General features: G+C 46.6%; 2 protein-coding genes across 32 annotated transcripts in view; both read left to right on the top strand.

Annotated features, from left to right (window-relative positions):
• The window catches only part of RPP14 (ribonuclease P/MRP subunit p14), a 29,731-nt gene extending 24,837 nt beyond the window's left edge, over nucleotides 1–4,894 (top strand). For 3 of the 7 annotated variants that reach the window (XM_021934291.2, XM_017955354.3, XM_021934292.2), the window contains 2 exons: nucleotides 862–909; nucleotides 1,705–2,104. In XM_021934291.2, the coding sequence (XP_021789983.1) occupies nucleotides 862–909; nucleotides 1,705–1,797 (141 nt within the window). In that variant the 3' untranslated portion in view covers nucleotides 1,798–2,104. Of the gene's footprint in view, nucleotides 1–861; nucleotides 910–1,704; nucleotides 2,105–4,357 lie in introns of those variants that run through there. The other 4 variants (XM_021934289.1, XM_021934290.2, XM_021934294.2 and 1 more) reach the window with 4 other exon arrangements.
• Nucleotides 4,895–8,329: 3,435 nt separating this feature from the next.
• The window catches only part of PXK (PX domain containing serine/threonine kinase like), a 97,989-nt gene continuing 84,504 nt past the window's right edge, over nucleotides 8,330–21,814 (top strand). For 21 of the 25 annotated variants that reach the window (XM_021934285.1, XM_009200460.3, XM_009200459.3 and 18 more), the window contains exon 1: nucleotides 8,335–8,539. In XM_021934285.1, coding sequence (XP_021789977.1) covers nucleotides 8,438–8,539 — 102 coding nt within the window. In that variant the 5' untranslated portion in view covers nucleotides 8,335–8,437. Of the gene's footprint in view, nucleotides 8,540–21,814 lie in introns of all 25 variants that reach the window. The other 4 variants (XM_017955345.1, XM_009200452.2, XM_003894246.4 and 1 more) reach the window with 3 other exon arrangements.

The following is a 21,814-nucleotide window of genomic DNA, read 5'->3' as shown; positions in this document are numbered from 1 at the left end:
GTGTGTGTGTGTGTATATATATTTTTTTTTTTTGCTAGCCCTGAGTAGTTGTGTGTGTGGCAAAAGCTGAGGTTCCCTCATTCCTCATTAGCCTTAGGCAGCCTGAGACTATAGAAACAAAACCGATTTAAATTAGATCAGCTCCAGCCTTGGGGGCGTTTCCCTATGTTCAGCCTGAGCCATTTCTTTTCTTTTTTTTGAGACAGGGTCTGGCTCTGTCACCTGGGCTGGAGTGGCGTGGTGGGATCACAGCTTACTGCAGCCTCGACCTCCCTGTGCTCATGTGATCCTCTTACCTCAGCTTCCTGAGTAGCTGGGATCACAGGCACATGCCACCATGCCTGGCTAATTTTATGACTTTTTGTAGAGACGAGAATCTCACTGTGTTGCCTAGGCTGGTCTCAAACTCCTGGGCTCAAGCGATCTGCCTGTCTTGGCCTCCCAAAGTGCTGGGATTATAGGCGTGAGCTACCATGCCCAGCTAGGCCTTAGCCATTTCAAATGGCAAATGGATATTAAGGCTCTCCTGGGGTTTGAAACCCAGTTCCCCATGGATCATGGATCCAGTTTAAGTCCAGTATCCTCAGAGGATCACTAACAAGACACCGATTTGGGTAGATAAAAATAAATCATGAGGCTTACCACAATATTTATTTTAAGGGGCTCACTTCCCAGAAGAATTCACAGAGAAAGGGAAAGGCTAGACTAAGAGCTTGTCTCTGGTTTCATTTCATCAAATACCTGATTTCTCACGTTCAGTTTCCTTTCCTTAGTAAGGAAAACTAGATAGGGGTGTTATTTTATGATCTTTGCAACTCTGACCTTCAATTCTAATTCCTTTTCTGTTCTCTTCCTTTCCAGGGAGAAAACTATTTGAATACCTTTCCGTTGAACAACTTTTCTCTCCCTGTACGGTTCACCTGCTGATTTCCTTTATTTTTAATTTTTATATATTTTTTAGAGACAGTCTTGCTTGGTTGACCAGGCTGGAGGGCAGTGGCACAATCACGGGTCACTGCCACCTCACCTGGGCTCAAGAGATCCTCTCACCTCAGCCTTCTGAGTAGCTAGGCCTACAGGCATGTATCACTACACCTAGCAAATCTTTAAAAATTTTGTAGAAGGCCGGGCGCGGTGGCTCACGCCTGTAATCCCAGCACTTTGGGAGGCCGAGGCGGGCGGATCACAAGGTCAGGAGATCGAGACCACGGTGAAACCTCGTCTCTACTAAAAATACAAAAAATTAGCCGGGCGCGGTTGTGGGCGCCTGTAGTCCCAGCTACTCGAGAGGCTGAGCCAGGAGAATGGCGGGAACCCGGGAGGCGGAGCTTGCAGTGAGCTGAGATCCGGCCACTGCACTCCAGCCTGGGCGACAGAGCGAGACTCCGTCTCAAAAAAAAAAAAAAAAAATTTTGTAGAGACAGGGTCTCACTGTGTTGCCCCACTTGGTCTTGAATTCCTGGCCTCAAGCCATCCTCCCGTCTCAGTCTCCCAAGGTGCTAGGATTATAGGTGTGAGCCACCATGCCCTGCCTCCTTTTTTTGTTTTGTTCACACATCTATTTGACAAATATTTACTGAGCACAAACTCTGTGCCAGGAACTGTCCCCAAAGAGACCCAGGAGTCCTAAAGAGACAAGCCCCCACACCCGACCCTGATTTCCTTTATAACATAAAAGCTAATACCCTGCATTCTCCCTACCAGCCTGTCTTCCAGGTCATTGCTTACGTGAGCTCATCCAGTCCTCGCAATGATCCCACAGGATGGAGGCTATCATTATCTTCATTCTGCAGATGAGGAGCTGAAGCAAAGAGAGGTCAGGCTGCCAGTGAGCTGTGGAGCCGGTATGAACCGAAGAAGTCGCCTGGGAGCTTAGGCCCTTAACCATGACCAACACTCCAGCTTCTTCCTCAGGCTTATGAGGGCAGCTTTTTGCCTAGTTTTGAATGTCACAATCTGTCTTTTCTTCTCTCCTTACCTATCTGCCTACCTTCCCCTCTCCCTCCCGACTTCCCCACTTATCTCCCTCTTCTCATTCTCATCACTCATTCACTACTTTTTAAATTATTTATTTATTTATTTATTTTTGAGATAGAGTCTTGCTCTGTCGCCCAGGGTGGAGTGCAGTGGCACGGTCTCGGCTCACTGCAACCTCCGCCTCCCGGGTTCAAGCGGTTCTTCTGCCTCAGCCTCCCAAGTAGCTGGGATTATAGGCACGTGCCACCATGCCTGGCTAATTTTTGTATTTTTAGTAGAGATGGGGTTTCACCATATTAGCCAGCAGGCTGGTCTCGAACTCCTGACCTTGTGATCTGCTTGCCTTGGCCTCCCAAAGTCCTGGAATCACAGGCATGAGCCACTGCACCAGGCCTTTTTTTTTTTTTTTTTTTTTGAAACCGAGTTTCGCTCTTGTTACCCATACTGGAGTGCAGTAGCGTGATCTCAGCTCACGCAACCTCTGCCTCCCGGTTTCAAGCAATTCTTCTGCCTCAGCCTCCCGAGTAGCTGGGGTTATAGGCATGCGCCACTATGCCTTGCTAATTTTGTAATTTTAGTAGAGACAGGGTTTCTCCATGTAGGTCAGGCTGGTCTCGAACTCCCGACCTCAAGTGATCTGCCGCCTCGGCCTCCTAAAGTGCTGGGATTATAGGCTTGAGCCACTGCTCCCGACCCCCTGATTACTTTTATCTGCATGTTATTCATGTCCCCATCCTTGAAGCAGCGGAGCCCAGGCCAGATGTGTTTGTCAGTGGTCACTGTGATCTCAGAGGGGCTCCTCCGAGGGAAGTATCTGTTCCCTTGCAAACGTCCTTAACTGTCAGTTGCTGGTGTAACAGAGCTGGGAATAGAAGGGTGCGGAAGGGTTCCTTTCCCCACCTTTCCTGTTGAGCCATCTCCTCCCCAGCCCTTCACACATTCTACTCTCCAGTCCTGCAGCCTACATGGCTTTGCAGTGCCCAAGACTTCCATAAACCCCTGAACTAGCCTGTCACTGCACATCCACGTTGTTTTCTTTTCTTTCTTTCTTTCTTTTAGCAGGGGTGGGGAGTGGTGGGTACAGGTTCTCACTCTGTTGCCCAGGCTGGAGTACAGTTGTACCATCACGGCTCACTGCAGCTTCAACCTTCCTAGGCTCAAGCTATCCTTCCACCTCAGCCTCTTGAATAGCTGGGACTACAGGCATACACCATCATGCCCGGCTAATTTTTTCTTTTTCTTTTTCTTTCTTTCTTTCTTTTTTTTTTTGAGCCAGAGTCTTGCTCTGTCACCCAGGCTGGAGTGCAATGGCACAATCTTGGCTCACTACAACCTCCACCTCCCGAGTTCAAGCGATTCTCCTGCCTCAGCCTCCCGAGTAGCTGGGATAACACGGGTGCATCACCATACCTGGCCAATTTTTGGACTTTTAGTGGTTTTGCCATGTTGGCCAGGCTGGTCTTGAATTCCTGACCTTAAGTGATCCACCCATCTCAGCCTCCCAAAGTGCTGGTATTACAGGCTTGAGCCACCACGCCTGGCCTTTATTTTTTGTAGAGATAGGGTCTTGCTATGTTGCCCAGGCTGGTCTTGAACTCCTGGCCTCAAGCCATCCGCCTGCCTCAGCCTCCCAAAGTGCTGGGATTACAGGGGTGAGCCACTGAGCTCAGACTCATGGTTTTTCTCGTTCATGTAGGTAAGCAGCTTGATAGCAGATGACATCTGTCCTGCTTGTTTTAACTCCCCTGTGCCTGACATAGTGTCTGGTATCTAGTGTTCTGCAAGGGGTTTGCTAAAAGATTGAGTGAAATGGGCCGGGTGCAGTGGCTCATGCCTATAATCCCAGCACTTTGGGAGGCCGAGACAGGCAAATCATGAGGTCAGGAGTTCGAGACCAGCCTGACCAACATGGTGAAACCCTGTCTCTACTAAAAATACAAAAATTAGCCAGGCGTGGTGGCAGGCACCTGTAATCCCAGCTACTCGGGAGGCTGAGGCAGGGGAATTGCCTGAATCGGGGATGTGGAGGTTGCAGTGAGCTGAGATCGTGCCACTGCACTCCAGCCTGGGCAACAGAGCAAGACTCCGTTTTGGAAAAAAAAAAGATTGAGTGAAATGTTCTTTCTCCATATCCTGCTATCCAAATCTCACCCATCCTTAAAGGCCCCTCTCAAACCTCAGTTCTTCCTCAGTTGCCCCATAACCCAGTCTAGTGTCATGACTCTTTTCTTTCTTATCTTCTCATGGTACCCAGTGCCTCAATTTCAGGACTCAATACAGGCTGTCTTGGAGTCACTGTTTCTGTGACAAACTTTCCTATCCTCCTTAAAAATTATTGGATGAAAAGGAGTCTGCTTCTTTTCCATTTTGTCCTCTACAGGACCTGCAATATCGAAAGTCTTCATGTACCACTTACTGACTTTGAAAGAAAAAAAATCACTACTGTGATCATTTATCAAAAACATACGCGTGAAGATTGTCATCCGCCAATCACATAATCTTAAAGAAAAAAATCTAATTTGTAAAAGTATGCAAAATGCATTTTTCAGAGCATGTGAAATTTCTTGTAAGGTATGAACTATGGACAAGTTGGTTTCTCTTACAAAAGCATTTGGACTGTGTATCTGGACAGACTACAGAGAAAATGGAGCTAAACCCCAGAGAAGCCTTCTTCCTGTTACCATCGTGACTTTATCTTATGGAAGCAGTTGTCAGAGCGCTGGACTCCAGTTGTCTAACATTTTTCCCCCTGATCATACAAATTAAATACAGAAAACCATACAGAAGAAATCATCATGATTCTGCTTCTTAGAGGCCCACTGTTCATATTTATTTATTTATTTTTGAGACGGAGTCTCTCTCTGTCACCGAGACTGGAGTGCAGTGGTACAATATCGGCTTACTGCAACCTCCACCTCTTGGGTTTAAATGATTCTCCTGCCTCAACTTCCCGAGTAGCTGGGATTACAGGTGTGTGCCACCATGTTCTGGCTAATTTTTCTCTAAAAGTAGAGACGGGGTTTCACCATGTTGTCCAGGCTGGTCTCAGACTTCTGACCTCAAGTGATCTGCCTGCCTTGGCCTTTCAAAGTGCTGGGATTACAGGTGTGAACCTCTGCACTCAGCCCATATTTTGATATATTTCCTTCTGGTGTTTGTCCTATAGATATGTTGAGATTATACAGATGCTAAATTGCTTTTTCATTTACTATTATATCAAGAGCATTTCTCAAGATAATAAAATATTATTTAATCATGTGACTTTTTGTTTGTTTGTTTATTTATTTATTTATTGAGACAGGGTTTCAGTCTGTTGCCCAGGCTGGAATGCAGTGACGCAATCTCGGCTCATTGCAGCCTCCACCTTCCGGGTTCAAGTGATCCTCCCACCTCAGCCTCCTGAGTGCCTGGGAGTACCCGCATGCACCACTTAGCCTGGCTTGATTTTTAACATTGCAAAAAATTCATGATTGTACCAAGATTCGTCCAAAACCCAACTGTTAGTCATTTATCCTTGCATGCTATTTTTTTTTTTTAACTGATCTTTGGTTATTTTCTTAGGATACTCTCCTAGATGCAGAATTACTTGGTCATAGGATAAGAACATTTTCAAAGCCCTTAATACGTATTTGTTCTAGCTCCTAGTACTAGGCCTATTACATAGTAGGTACTTAGCAAATAATTGTTGAATGAATGTATGAATGCCCTCCGAAAAGGTTGGGCCAATTTATACTCCCACCTGCAGTAAGACAAAAGAGCCTTCTCTTGGTCAGTCCACATCACGATAGGAGTAATGATTATAGCTGAATTTTGGTTTCTGTGACTCTAGCAGAGAAATAATCTATTTGCCTTAAAACAAAGAAATGAAAGTAAAAAGTTGAATCCTCCCTAAATGACATATGGATTTGCTTTAATAGACTGCTGCTTTTAAACACACTGGCACAAAAATGGAATGCAGGGAGAGTTCTGATTATTTTAGGGCTGAATCATGAAGTTCCATGATTCCTTCTTCACATCTTGCTCTATTGGATCTTGGCCCATGGGACTAATCTGTCATGGCCACTTGACTCCATGGGGCTGCCCAACCATCCCATTAAGCTTGAGATCTGGAGAAGGGACCCCTTACACATGATGTGGGCCTTTCCTGGGATGTCAAATTTTGGTGGTGGTGGTGCAATTACCCAGAAATTTTGTTCCCTTATCTAAAATGTAGAAATTTAGTGAAGGCAATTTAAGAGTTAGGAATCTTCCATTCTGTGAGCTGTAGGGGAAGGAGGAAACTAATACTGACTTTGTTTTGTTTGTTTTTCTGGAGACGGTCTTGCTCTGTTGCCCAGGCTGGAGTGAAGTGGCATGATCATGGCTCACTGAGGCTTCAACCTCCTGTGCTCAAAAAATTCTCCTACCTCAGCCTCCTGAGTAGTTGGGACCACAGGTGTGAGCCATCATGCCCAGCTATTTTTTAAATTTTTTTGTAGAGACAGGGTCTCACCATATTGCCCAGGCTAAACTCCTGGGCTCAAGTCATCCACTCTCCTCAGCCTCCCAAAGTGCTGGAATTACAAAGGTGAGCCATCACGCCTGACCACGGTTTGAGGTGTTTTTGTTTGTCTGTTTGGTTTTTGTTTTTTGTTGTTGTTGTTTTTTTTTTTTTTTTTTTTTTTTTGGAGACGGAGTCTCACTGTGTCTCCCAGGCTGGAGTGCAGTGGCGCGATCTCGGCTCACTGCAAGCTCCGCCCCCCGGGTTCACGCCATTCTCCCGCCTCAGCCTCCCAAGTAGCTGGGACTACAGGCGCCCGCTACCGCGCCCGGCTAGTTTTTTTTTTTTGTATTTTTAGTAGAGACGGGGTTTCACCTTGTTAGCTGGGATGGTCTCGATCTCCTGACCTCGTGATCCGCCTGCCTCGGCCTTCTAAAGTGCTGGGATTACAGGGGTGACCCACCGCGCCCAGCCTGTTTGTTTTCTGAGATGGAGTCTCACTCTGTCACCCAGGCTGGAGTGAAGTGGTACGATCTTGGCTCACTGCATTCTCCCCCTCCTGTGTTCAAGCAATTCTTCTGCCTCAGCCTCCAGAGTAGCTGGGTCTACAGGCGTGTGCCACCATGCCCAGCTAATTTTTATATTTTTAGTAGAGGGGGTTTTGCCATCTTGGCTAGGCTGGTCTCAAACTCCTGACCTCAGGTGATCCACCCGCCTTCGCCTCCCAAAGTGCTGGGATTGCAAGCGTGAGCAATCATGCCTGACCACCGTTTGAGTTTTTATTATGTGCCAAGCCCCTTCCTGGTCTACTGCATTCCTTGTATTAACCTTTTCATACAAATAATATTATCTCCACTTTGCAAATTGGGGAGTTGGAACTCAGAGAGGTTGGGTAACTTATTAAAGATCACACAGCTGGTAAATGCCAGAGCCATGGAGATGATAGTCCTCTGATTCTAAATTTAACTCTTCACTATCCTGGAGTGCTGCCCTAGGAAAGGCCAGTGTGGGTGAAATTTCTAGGTGTGTATGGAGATGGGGGGATGAGGTGGTGCCAGGATTATGGCTTCGGGTTCAGGCAGACTGTGGGCAGATTTAGGGCTGAGAAGTGGATCCCAAGATTCTCTGACTTGACTCTTGGTTTAAATTTCTTCTAGCCCATATGGTGGGATGAAAAACTCCCAAGTCTAAGGGATGTGGTTGAGCAGGCAGTAGGGGCCAAGAGTAGAGGCTAGGGGGTCTCTGGACCATTTTATAGGGTCTCCAGTTCTTAGAGCTTGGGTCTGAGGGTTCTGAGGTCCAAGACCTCCAATTATGGGGTCCAGCTCTTAGGTGTTCAGGCCTGAGAAGCCTCGTTCAAGAGTCCCTATGAAGTCTCAATCGGAAGGGCTTGTTTCAGAAAGTCTCTGGGTTTGCAGGGCTCAGACTGGGGGTCCCATCCTGAAGGCCCTTTTTCTGAGTTTTAGGGTCGTTGGGCCTGGGGCGGGGGGGGTGAGAGAGGTCCAGTTCTGAGGGTTTCACGACGTACGGTCCCAGAAAAGCCCAGTTCTGAGAGGCCTGGTTTGGAAATCTCGCCCTGAAGATTCCTGGATCCCAGGGCTCAGGACCAGGCGTCCCTGGATCTGAGGATACTGGTGGTGATGGCTTAGGGTGGTGTTCACTGGTCCGAAGCCCGGAGCTAAGGGCACGGGGTCTGCGGTGCGGCTGCGAGGAGCTGGGAAGCGCGAGCCCATGGCAGCCACAGGGCGGAGGGGCGGCCAGCGGGGACAGTGCTGGCGGCCCCCACACGTACTCCGCTAGGTCGGCGCTAGGACTCCGGGGCGGCGGCAGCGGGAAGGGTGGCGCTAGGACCCCGCGGGCCCGGCGGCGCGTGGGGCGGCGCGTGTTGACAGCGGAACGGTGGAGCCGGGCGGGCGGCGGGAGTCGGCGCCTCAGGTTCCTGCCTCGCGTCCTTAGGCGGCGGCGGCCGGGCGTCCCGGGATGGCCTTCATGGAGAAGCCGCCAGCCGGCAAGGTGCTGCTGGACGACACGGTGCCGCTGACAGCAGCCATCGAGGCGAGCCAGAGCCTGCAGTCCCACACGGTGCGCGGCCCAGTGGGCGGGCGGGCGGCGGGGGGCGGCCCCGGGCCGCGAGGGGGCTGCGGGCTGCCAGGCGCGGGCCGGGCAGGGTCGTCTGACGGGGACCGGGCCACGGGGTGGGCGGCCCTGGCCGAGAAGGCTGTGGCGCGCCGCTGGGTCTGGGTCAGGGCCCCCGGGGCCCAGGCGAACGCTGAGGCCCAGAGGGGCCGAGGATGGGGACCGCAGCCCCCGGCGCCGCGGGGTGGAAGGAGCTTGGCGGCGACCAGGAAAGCGACTCCGAGTTGGGGTTGCGGGAGCCTCGGGCTCACCTTGGACCAGGGAAGCAGGAACGAGACCGCTCGGGACCATCCACTTCTGCCAGCTTCCAGCCTTTTCCTTTTTGAGGCCGTGGAATTTCCTCCCTGCAGCTGAGGGTCTGGGTGATGGGGATGAGGGTGTGCCGGGCCAAATGAAGTGTGACTTCAGAGCCTACTTGTTGGGACAGCAGAGTGCAAGTGGTTGGGGTCTACAGCCGCGTTTCCAGGTCAGCCACTTGGCCCTGGCCCCGGGAAGTGGTGGGGAAGTCAGCGGGGCTGTTAAGCAGGTGTATGAATGTGCTTCTCTAACTTGCTGTTTAGTGGGCAGTGGTAGCATTCATTTGAGTTTAAAATCCACTCGAGTAGCATAAAGGAGTAATAGGTCCTCATAGTAAACACTGGCAGAGTTCATTTCTGCTACATACACTGTCTTTTATGGGGCTTTAAAACCGTGGTTGTTTTCATTTGCTTGTACCTTTTTTTTTGAAAGGCACACTATGCATTATAATTTCCAAGCAATAAATCCAGGAACCAGCAAGAAACCTGGAGCTCCAGCTAGTGGGACTTTTTTGGAAAAGTAATGAATGAGGATAGAGATTCCTTCAATTGTGATGTTTTGTCAGGCCACCGAATCAGATTCAGACTCAGAGGCTTGTTTGTTTACCATTGCAGTGTGCTTGGGGGGTCATCATGTGGAGGCTAAAGCTCACAATAGGCTTCTGTTTCTCTTTTCCTTCGAGCTCTTCTGATGACTTCAAAGAGACCTTTCATTCTGTTGTATTAAAGTGAGACTTTTTTGAACCTCAGTTTCCTCTTCCGACAGCCATGCTTTGTAGGGCTTGAATTGTTCAAAGCATTCACTTCCAGTTAAGAAAATTATTATCTTTTTTAAAAGTACTATTTGTTTCACTCTGCGTATCTTTAATCCTATTCTGTAGACATGTGAGAAGGCACATATAGGGCAGAATTTGTTAAACTTGCTATCATTTGTGCCTAAAGGGAGTATGGCTTAATGGTTGAAATTTAGGATGAGGAGTCAAGAGTAATTCAGCTATTAAATTTGATTTTTGATTTGACTATTGGCAAGTAAGTCTTATAACCTTTCAGGGAATAGAGTCGAGTCTTTTAGGTTTATTTTGTATTGAAAGTAAAGAGATAGATGTTTATAAATACAAGCATTCTGTGATTTCTACAGCCCCAGCCCATGTGCCTACCCACACCTTAATCTTGATTAGTTTGTCCTATAATTACTTCTTTCCTTTTTGTCTTCACCAGGCTACAAGAGGAGGGGCATTTCTCCCTCACTTTGGGGTCTCATTTCCTGGTTTTTGATAGGATTTCAAATGTGTTTATCAAATGACTAAATAATCCAACTTCAACCTTACTATGCCTCTTTTTCTGTTTGTGTAAAAAGGTAATTGTGAACATTGAAAAAATAACTTAGAGATCAGTGCTTTAGCTAGGTGGCGAAAGATGTAATAGGATTCTGTTTTTATTGTAGCTCTTTTCTGTGTGTGTGTGTGTGTGTGTGTGTGTGTGTGTGTGTGTGTGTGTAGAGACAGCGTCTCACCATGTTGTCCAAGCTGGTCTGGAACGCCTGGGCTCAGGCCATTCTCCTGCCTCAACCCCACAAAGTGCTGGTATATAGACGTGAGCCACCACACCTGGCCCTGCAGATCTTTTCTTTAAAAAATAAAATAATTTAAGGTAGAAAATGGCAGTTCTTATAGTGATGACTGAACACAAAAGACCATGACTCACAGGAGACCCATCGAGGCAGATGTGGTAGAGTGAAAAACTGTAGCATTCTCTTGCATAATTTTTTGACTGTTCTGTGTTCTTGTCATTTTAGCTGTAAAGTTTGACTGAGAAATGTTGCATCAGCCCTGAACTTTATTGAGAAAATCATATGCTGATGCAAACTTTTTGAACTATTAGTGTCTTATGAGTAAGTCTTTTTTAAAACAGGAACTGTTGGAAATTATTTTGGAAAGTAGTTGTTAAGAGTGGCATATAGAAGAGAAAGGCACTGTTTTTTCTTGGGAAGACTGAAGATGACTTTCCAGCTTGGTAGCTGAAGGGAGATGGTGTTCCAGAAGTCAGAGCTCTATTCTCCCTTTGAAATGCTGAATCTCTAGGAGGTTACTCCTTGTAGGTAGACAGAAACATATGGAGATAGAGACAGACTTGGGATTGGAAGAGGCAAGACCTTAATACAGGTCTGGGCTGATATTTGCTAGTCATGTGATATAGGCTGGGCAAGTCGCTTAAACCTTTTTGAAGTTTAGTTTTGTCATCTGTAAATGGGAGTAATAAGTGCCTGCCCTGCCTGTCTCCCAAGGTTGTTAGAAAGATCAACATGATCTTTCGGCCATGATGCATCATTTTTATGGAGCAAAATGAATTTAGCATTAAGAACTAGACCAGGCCGGGCGCGGTGGCTCAAGCCTGTAATCCCAGCACTTTGGGAGGCCGAGACGGGCGGATCACGAGGTCAGGAGTTCGAGACCATCCTGGCTAACACGGTGAAACCCCGTCTCTACTAAAAAATACGAAAAACTAGCCGGGCGAGGTGGCAGGCGCCTGTAGTCCCGGCTACTCGGGAGGCTGAGGCAGGAGAATGGCGTAAAAACCCGGGAGGCGGAGCTTGCAGTGAGCTGAGATCCGGCCACTGCACTCCAGCCTGGGCGACACAGCGAGACTCCGTCTCAAAAAAAAAAAAAAGAACTAGACCAGTCGTCTGCTGCAAGGAAATGAAGCTTCTATAAAATCAGAAAGGCTAGTATTTAGGGGGAGGATGCTTTCAGGTTAGGTTTGGAGGAAGGAGGATTTTCCAGACAAAAGGAATTCTGGTGAAAAGCCACACAGGTGAGTTGTGAGAAAATTTGAGAGGACCAAGAGAGGACAACGGAAAGATAAGTTCTTGGCTACATAAAAGGGAAAACTTTAAAGTCAGTAGACTAAAAAAATGCTTACCTAGCTGAAATTGAAACCAGAGGAAACAGACAGTTTTGGAAAGCGCTGTTATCAAATGTGCATATCCGATTTTTGCTGGTAGGTAGGCTATGTGTGATAGCTTTTCATCTCAGTTTTCTCCTTTTTTGGGGGGGTGGGGGATGGAGTCTCACTCTGTCACCAGGCTAGAGTGCAGTGGTGCAATCTCAGCTCACTGCAGCTTCCACTTCCCAGGTTCAGGTGATCTCCTGCGTCAGCCTCCCAAGTAGCTGGGATTACAGGCATGCACCACCACGCCCGGCTAATTTTTGTATTTTTAGTAGAGACGGGGTTTCACCACGTTGACCAGGTTGGTCTTGAACACCTGACCTCAGGTGATCCACCTGCCTCGGGCTCCTAAGGTGCGGGGTGTACAGGTTTGAGCCACCATGCCTGGCAGTTTTCTCTTTTTTAAATATTCTTCTGTGGAGTTCATCTGGATCAGGGACTATTTATCTTCCATTTAGACATTTTGTTTTTGAGAAACAGATAATTATAGTGATAGTTAAGGCACAACAGAGAACATTTTTTAAAAATCTGTGGGAAAGGTAATATTACATGTTAAAATCTTTACTGAAAATGGATCTCTCCTTGAACTTTTGATATTTGGAAACTGCATTCCTGCATAGCTTATTTATTCAGCTATACTCATTCATTCAACAAAAATGTATTAAATACCTATGTGCCGGGCACACGCTAGAGCTAGAATGGTGAACCAGACAGCTCCTGCGTCCATGGAGCCTTTGTTATGTTGGATTCTGAGGTCTTTTTTTTTTTTCATTGTGAGACAGGGTCTTGCTCTGTCACCCAGGCTAGAGTGCAGGATCACAGCTCATGGCAACCTCAATCTCCTGGCTCAAGCAATCCTCCTGCCTCAGCCTCCTGAGCAGCTGGGACTATAGGCATGCACCACCATACCTGGCTAATTTTTTGATTTGTAGTAGAGATGGGGTTTTGCTATGTTGTCCAGGTTGGTCTCAAACTCCTGAGTTCAAGTGATCCTCCTGCCTCGGCCTCCCAAAATGCTGGGATTACAGGCGTGAGCCACTGTACCTGGCCTCAACTAGGATCTTTACCATTCATGAAACAGATTTTTTTTTTTTTTTTTTTTTTGAGATGGAGTCTTGCTCTGTTGCCTGGGCTGGAGTGCAGTGGCATGATCTCAGCTCACTGCAAGCTCTGCCTCCCGGGTTCAGGCAGTTCTCCTGCTTCAGCCTCCCAAGTAGCTGGGACTACAGGCGCCCGCCATCACGCCTGGCTAATTTTTTTGTATTTTTAGTAGAGACAGAGTTTCACCGTGTTAGCCAGGATGGTCTCAATCTCCTGACCTCGTGATCCAGCCGCCTCAGCCTCCCAAAGTGCTGGGATTACAGGAATGAGCCACCGTGCCCAGCCGAAACAGATGGTTTTAGTGGCTTGGTTTATTGAACTTCAGCTTCTTATCAGTGACCTGACCCTTTTTATAGACTTTTAAACTCTATTTATTTATCACCAGAATAACTATTCAAATATAATGCAAAATTAGGAGACACTGTTGCTTTCAGATCCTGAAATTTTAAGGTAATCTAGTACTCAGTATCAGAATTTGAACTTCCTTTTAGAATGCTATTTATTTGAGCCAAAAAAAAAAATTCTTTTAAAGATGTTTGCATAGTGTGTGATAGTTAACTTGCAGCACTTCCCTTTTTTCTTTAGAATTCCAAGTTACACTGAATACTTAAAAAAATTTTCTTAGCCAGGCATGGTGGCTCACACTTGTAATCCCAGCACTTTGGGAGGCCGAGGCAGGCGGATCATATGAGGTCAGGAGTTCGAGACCAGCCTGACCAACATGATAAAACTCAGTCTCTACTAAAAATACAAAATTAACTGGGCATGGTGGCGCATGCCTGTAGTCTGGCTACTTGGGAGGCTGAGGCAGGAGAATTGCTTTAACCCGGTAGGTGGAGGCTGCAGTGAGCCCAGATCATACCATTGCACTCTCAGTCTCAAAAAAAAAAAAAATTTCTTTAGGCCAGGCACAGTGGCTCATGCCCGTAATCCTAGCACTTTGGGAGGCTGAGGCGGGTGGATCACCTGAGGTCAGCAGTTCCAGACCAGCCTGGCCAATATGGTGAGATTCCGTCTCTACTAAAAATACAAAAATTAGCCAGGTGTGGTGGGGTGTGCCTGTAGGCCCAGCTACTTGGGAGGCTGAGGCAGGAGAATTGTTTTAACCTGTGAGACAGCGGTTGCAGTGAGCCAAGATTGAGCCATTGTACTCCAGCCTGGGTGACACAGCAACACTCCGTCTCAAAAAAATATATATATTCTTTTAAAGATGTTTGCATAGTGTGTGGTAGTTAACTTGCAGCACTTCCTTTTTTTTTTTTTTTTTTTGAGCTGGAGTCTCGCTCCCCAGATGGGAGTACAGTAGCGTGATCTCGACTCACCGCAACCTCTGCCTCCGGGGTTCAAGCAATTCTCCTGCTTCAGCCTCCCTAGTAGATGGGATTACAGGCACCCACCACCACACCTGGCTAATTTTTGTATTTTTAGTAGAGACAGGGTTTCACCATGTTGTCCAGGCTGGTAACTCCTGACCTCAGGTGATCTGTCTGCCTTGGCCTCCCAAAGTTTGGGATTACAGGCATGAGCCACTACACTCGGCCATCTTGCAGCACTTCCACACATTATAATAAAATATAAGAGCAGTTATTTGCTGGGCATCTATTCTATGTGGTTATGTATTTTTCCCCACTTGTCCTGGAAATCTGAGATGGATGCAGTCGGAAAACCCTGAGTTGAAAGCTTTTAGGTACTGGTAATTAGTTCATTTAGAGATTGTAAGTTGTCTCTGCCTATCGAAGATGTTGGTTTTGTTGTTGTTGTTGGGGTTTGTGGTCTTTTTGTTTTTGTTTTTGTTTTGAGATGTAGTCTTACTCTGTTGCCCAGGCTAGAGTATAGTAGTGTGATCTTGGCTCACTGCCATCTCCACCTTCGAGGTTCAAGTGATTCTCCTGCCTTGCCTCTCAGGTAGCTGGTATTACAGGCGCCAGCCACCACGCCCGGCTAATTTTTGTATTTTTAGTAGAGATGGGGTTTTACGATGTTGGCCAGGCTGGTCTTGAACTCCTGACCTCAAGTGATCTGCCTGCCTCAGCCTTCCAAAGTGCTGGGATTACAGGCGTGAGCCACCGTGCCTGGCCAGAAGTTGTTTTTTTTTGCAGCCTAATTTATGGGCTGGTGATACTCAATCCCCGTATATCACCTGTTTTGAGGACTATCCCATGAGAAAGGTTTCTCGTAATAGGAATATAAATCCGAGTACCTGACTATAATTACTAGGAAGAAATCTAAGATTCTGGGGCTGTGGTTTATTTTGTGTGAAAAGATAGTTACATGTTTTGCTTCCCTAGGGAATGGTGGAAAGAGCCACCTATGTGTACTTAGCTTCCATGTGGATTGTGATCTTGAGATCGTTCAATACATAGATTTTTTTTTTTTTTTTTTTTTTGAGACGGAGTCTCGCTGTGTCACCCAGGGTGGAGTGCAGTGGCTGGATCTCAGCTCACTGCAAGCTCCACTTCCCGGGTTTTTACGCCATTCTCCTGCCTCAGCCTCCCGAGTAGCCGGGACTACAGGCGCCCACCACCTCGCCCCGCTAGTTTTTCGTATTTTTTAGTAGAGACGGGGTTTCACCGTGTTAGCCAGGATGGTCTCGAACTCCTGGACTCCCTCGATCCTACCTTGGCCTCGGCCTCCCAAAGTGCTGGGATTACAGGCTTAAGCCACCGCCACCGCCTTTTTTTTGAGACAGAGTCACTGTTGTTGCCCAGGCTGGAGTGCAATGGCTGATCTCGGCTCACTGCCACCTCCACCTCCCGGGTTCAAGCGATTCTCTGCCTCAGCCTCCCGAGTAGCTGGGATTACAGGCGACTGCCACCACGCCCGGCTGATTTTTTTTGTATTTCTAGTAGAGACAGGGTCTCACCCTGTTGGCCTGGCTGGTCTTAAACTCCTGACCTCAGGTGATCCACCCGCCTCGGCCTCCCAAAGTGCTGGGATTACAGGCTCGAACCACTGTGCCCGGCTGATTTTTTTTTTTTTAAGACAGGGTCTCAGCTGGGCTGGAGGGCAGTATGGAGCAATCGTGGCTCACTGTAGCCTTGACCGCTCCAGCTCAAACAGTCCTTCTGCCTCAGCCTCCTGAGTAGCTGGAACTACAGGCACGCATCACAACACTTGGCTAATTTTTAAATTTTCTGTCGAGACAGGGCCTCCCTATGTTGCCCAGGCTGGTCTCAAACTCTTGGCCTCAAGTGATCCTCCCATCTTGGCCTCCCAAAGTGCTGGGATTACAAATGTGAGCCTCTGCACCCAGCCTAGATTGTTGATTGAAAGTTTAAGGCCAGGTGTGGTCGCTCACACCTGTAATTCCAGCACTTTGGAAGGCTGAGGTGGGTGGATCACCTGAGGTCAGGAGTTCAAGACCAGCCTGACCAACATGGAGAAACCCCGTCTCTACTAAAGATACAAAGTTAGCTAGGCGTGGTGGCGCATGCCTGTAATCCCAGCTACTCGGGAGACTGAGGCAGGAGAATCCTTGAACCTGGGAGGTGGAGGTTGCGGTGAGCTGAGATCCCACCATTGCACTCCAGCCTAGGCAACAAGAGCAAAACTCTGTCTCAAAAAAAAAAAAAAAAAAAAAAGCGTTTAAATGGGTTTATTTGGAGCAAGTAAAATAAACCCCTCTGTTCCTCCTGCAGGGCAAGTAGTGGTTTCTTTTTAGGCTGCTAGAGATTATAGGAAATGAAGCTCTTTTATGTTCCAGCTTTTGGCACCCTGAGAAACGGGGAGATGGATCCCATTTTAGAAGTCATAAGAGCTTAAGTGTTTGGGATACCAGAGGGGGAGTAAAAGGGTTTTTCCTTTGTTTTTTTCCTTAAACGAGAAGTCATTCTTATCAGTGCCTTCCTTTGCAAGCACCAAGGATGTACAGGGGGAAATTAAAGTTGACTCCTCTTCAGAAGAGATGACAGTGGCCCTTCATTTGTGGTTTCAAACTTTTGACTTAGGAGTATGGAACCAAGTGCTTTGTCTTTGGTAAATACTTGCACCTCAGGAGGAGGATAGTTTCTTCAGATTGACCATTTAGTCTCCAGCTCACCTTGCTGACAACCACATTTAGGGTAAGTAACCATTTTTAGCTGAAGTTAAAATATCAAGTGTTTTGAGCCAGGCATGGTGGCTCATGCCTGAAATCCCAGCACTTTGGGAGGCCGAGGCAGGCAGACCACTTGAGGTCAGGAGTTTGAGAACAGCCTGGCCAACATGGTAAAGCCCCGTCTCTACTAAAAGTACAAAAATTAGCTGGGAGTGGTAGCACACGCCTGTAATCCCAGCTACTTGGGAGGTTGAGGCAGCAGAATTGCTTGAACCCAGGAGATGGAGGTTGCAGTGAGCCGAGATCGTGCCACTGCACTGCAGCCTGGATGACAGAGTGAGACTCCATCTCAAAAACAAAACAGAACAAAACTTTATATAATTCACATACCATATGAGTCACTCATTTAAAATATACAATTCAATGGCTTTTGGTATATTTATAGAGTTGTGTATTCATCACCACAATCAATCTTAGAACATTTTTTTTTTTTTTTTTGTGAGAAGGAGTCTCGCTTTGTTGCCCAGGCTGGAGTGCAGTGGTGTGTGATCTTGGCTCACTGCAACTTCCGCCTCCCGGGTTCAAGTGATTCTCCTGCCTCAGTCTCCTGAGTAGGTGGGACTACAGGCATCCGCTACCACGCCTGGCTAATTTTTGTATTTTTAGTAGAGATGGGATTTCACCATGTTGGCCAGGCTGGTCTCAAACTCCTGACCTCAGGTGATCCAGCTGCCTCAGCCTCCCAAAGTGTTGTGATTACAGGCATGAGCCACAGCACCCAGCCAGAACATTTTCAGTACCCCAAAAAGAAGCCTTAGTCATCACCCTGTTTTATAACTCAGAATGTTATTTTTTTTTTTAAACCTACAAGGCTACTAAACTAATTTAATATAAACACCTGTTTACCAAACTCCAAGAAACAACCAAGTTTTATTGTTATCGGAATTGTTTCAGAATATATTCTAAGCACAAGTTCTTTAGCTCTTTGGGCCCAACTCCTTTAAGGATCTCATCAGAGGTACTGCTTCCCTATTCATAAATACCCATAAACATGTCTTTGTGACCTCTCAGAACCTCACTGACCTGAAGCCCATTCTTAGGCTTTGGGTCTTAGGGTAAGAATCACTGTTGGAAACACTTTTTTAGGCCAGGCATGGTGGCTCTTGTCTGTAATCCTAGCACTTTGAGAGGCTGAGGTGTGTGGATGGCTTGAGTTCAAGACCAACTTGGGCAACATGGTGAAACCCCGTCTCTACTAAAAATACAAAGATTAACCAGGTGGGTGGTGTGTGCCTGTAGTCCCAGGCTATTCGGGAAGCTGAGGCACAAGAATCGCTTGAACCTGGGAGGCAGAGGTTGCAGTGAGCTGAGATCGTGCCAGTGCACTCCAGCCTGGGCGACAGAGTCAGACTCTGTCTCCAAAAAAAAAAAACCAAAAAAAAAAAAAACAAAAAAAAGAAAGAAAGAAAGAAAAAGGAAAACGTTTTAAAACTGTAAACTTGGAGTATTACTTATTTTAGTTGGTGTTGGTGAAATATGTGCATCTGAAAAAAATGTACTATAATACCAAATGCCAAATGTACTATAATACCAAAATATCCTACTTTAAGAAAGTCCTGTATTTGGAACAACAGATGAACTATGTCCTCTTAGTTTGAAAACAAGTTGCTTTGGGTTGCAGCTTGCCTGGTGCATTTCAGTGTGTGCACAGATGACTTATTAGACAGTGGCCTGGGGAAGGGCAAAGGGCTCTGTGTGGGAGAGCAGGGTTCTGGAGCACCAACCATGGCTCCACCTGCTGTCACAGCACCTCTTTATAATATTTAAACAAGGCTGCTCACATTTCTTTGATGTGTTCATCAGAAATAGATCATTTCTCCTCATAATTCAGTTGAGGATTTTTTGCTGGACTGGGGGGGAAGTCAATGGAGTGTTGGTATGGGAGAATCCTGGATCTCAAAATGTCTAAGAGCCACCTATAGTGGTGAAAAGGGAAGCAGTGTCGTTCTCAGTCATTCATTGCCTTCCTTTTGAGCCTGCCCTTCTGCCAGGTAACAAGTGATTCCTGGGCAGGGACTCATTGCACTTTAGTCCTGCACACGTTCCTCTTGGCAGAAGTAGAGAGAAATGAAGCCAGAAAGAAATAAGCCTGCTCACACCAGACCTCTAGCATCAGACCAGCACCACAGCACCCTGCTGGTCTGCGAGAGCACAGGGAATGGCTAAGTGTCACACTGCCATGCTGTAGGCATCTATGCATATGACCATGTAGCCCACCATATTCACCAGCAGCCTGGCACTGGTTTATTCCACATTTCACAGGCACTTGTCAAGCTCCCGCTCTTTGATGAGCATTGTGGTCTCTAGGAGTGCAGTGGTGAGCAGTCGCTGCTCTAGGGGCTCTCATGCTGTTGAGGGTGGACAGGAGGGTCTGTGCATACAGGACGCACCTCTGCTTCCTCCCACTGTAGACGGTAAGGGGTGCAGGCAGCTTGTTCTACCTCTTTGAGGCTTGTTTTGTTTTTTTCTCTAAATCCAGACTTTATTGTCTATGTATTGCTGTGTTGATTCAGTTTCAAACTAGCCCAGTCCCTGGCACATAGATACTAAGCATGCAGCAAACATTTGCTGAATAAGTGAATTTGAGAATGAATGCCATTATTGGAGGTAAAGCTCTTGTGTACTACTACTGACCATTGTACCTGCCAAATGTGTTACGGGGTACTTCTGCTTCTTGTCTGCCAAACTGAATATAATTTTCCTTCCTCTGAAATTCCCATAGAGTATATGTGCCTCAAAGGTACACTCATTTTATACACCTATTATTTCTTACTACCTTGTTTTCTGTTTATAACCCCCCTCCCCCAATCCTACCCAGGTAAAACTGTATATAATTGGGAAGAGTAACAATGGCTTAATGACCTTGGACAAATTGCTGCTTGATTTCTCCAGCCTCAGTTTTTTCATCTGTAATGTGAGGATAGAAAGAGTATGTTAGGACTACTATAAGGATTAACCGAGCTCATCCACATGGAGTATTCAGAACAAAGCCCAGCACATAAGTGTCATTTGTTTTGTTGTTTATTACTATTGTATTTGCCAGAGCACTCGCTTACTATCTAGTGCTTTTTCGGCATTCAAATGTATGTTTTGAATGGGAAAAGGAAAATTATTTATTTAAAAGTTTCTCTCACTGTCAACGGTGATTACTTTGCTAATAAGTGGCAAAAAACATCAGTGACACCTCAAAGAGTAGGTTTCCCCTGTTTTTTCCTTTTTACCCTGGAGTAACACGTTTTGACAGCCATGCTTGGGAGATGCAGCTCAGGACCTCCTTACCAGGCTGCAGAGCTGGCTATTGGTGTTCAATGGTGATGGAAAAGGCAAGTGGTCACCTGGGTGCGGTGGCTTATGCCTGTAATCCCAGCACTTTGGGAGGCCAAGATGGGCAGATCACCTGAGGCCAGGAGTTCGAGACCAGCCTGGCCAACATGGTGAAACCCCATCTCTACTAAAATCCACAGATAATTAGCCAGGTGTGGTGGCGGGCACCTGTAATCCCAGCTACTCGGGAGGCTGAGGCAGGAGAATTGCTAGAACCTGGGAGGCGGAGGCTGCAGTGAGTTGAGATCGCACCATTGCACTCCAGCCTGGGCAACAAGAGCAAAACTCTGTCTCAAAACAAAACAAAAGAAAGCAAAAAACAAGTGGGCAGGCCTCAGTGCTCAGCCATGAGCTCCCCAAACCTGAAGAGAGGCAGCCCCTAGCAAATGCCCATTTCAGCTCTTCCTCTCCCAGCTTTTGTTAATCCCTAAAGGGGTTCCAACATCAGTACACAGACATTTGATCTCAGGAACATTAACAGATACTTACCAAGAGTCTTCTGGGTGCCAGGCACTGTGCTGCCTGTTAAGATAAAAAGATGAATGAAGCAGGGAGCTGACATCCTAGTCAATATAGCAGCCACAAAAGCAAAGATGAAGCAAAGTACTATACTAAAGGGCCCCTCTGCCTGGGAGAGCAGGGCACAGGGGAGAGGCTGGTCAGGTCCTCCCTGGGGCTTAGGGAACTTGGAGTGGTTAACAGAGGAGCCAGCATTTCAGAGAAAATGTTCTAAATCAGTATGCCTCAGCCTTTTCTAACTCGCAAACTCCTTTCATAGTAATAGGGAATGGTACAAACTCTCTCTGGAAGTGATTTTAAATATAAAAAAAATTTTATTTAGATCAGTATATTACTAAAAATTATATCGTTTGGGATCTGAACTATATATATTTTTAAATCATGATCAGAGGAATACAACTTAAGGCCCTGAGAACATCTTCAGACAACTTGTAGAATTACCGGTTTTATGATAATTCTCACTTGTATTTCTAACTTCTCACTAACATGTGTTTTGTCATTGGCATTGCTTGAGCCTACATTTAGTCAGTGGTTTATTATGGATGTGAATGAAATCATGTATATGACTAAGAGCAAAGTCAATTAAAATACTGTGTAATGGTAAAAACTGTGATAAACCAACTGAGTTATGAACATACTCATGACTTCCACAATTCATCCCATACTTACTGTGTGTCCATTTGGAAGCTCCTACTCTATTCTAGGTTAAAGGGAAAAAATACTTATTTTTTTATTTTTATTTTTATTTTTTTGAGATGGAGTCTCGCTCTGTCGCCCAGGCTGGAGTGCAGTGGCCAGATCTCAGCTCACTGCAAGCCCCGCCTCCCGGGTTTATGCCATTCTCCTGCCTCAGCCTCCTGAGTAGCTGGGACTACGGGCGCCCGCCACCTCGCCCGGCTAGTTTTTTGTATTTTTTTTTTTTTTTTTGAGACAGAGTCT

Source organism: Papio anubis, chromosome 2, assembly GCF_008728515.1.
Source record: "Papio anubis isolate 15944 chromosome 2, Panubis1.0, whole genome shotgun sequence".
NCBI lineage: Eukaryota > Metazoa > Chordata > Mammalia > Primates > Cercopithecidae > Papio > Papio anubis.
Note: the sequence above shows the minus strand (reverse complement) of the source record. Positions and strands in the feature narration are given on the sequence as shown.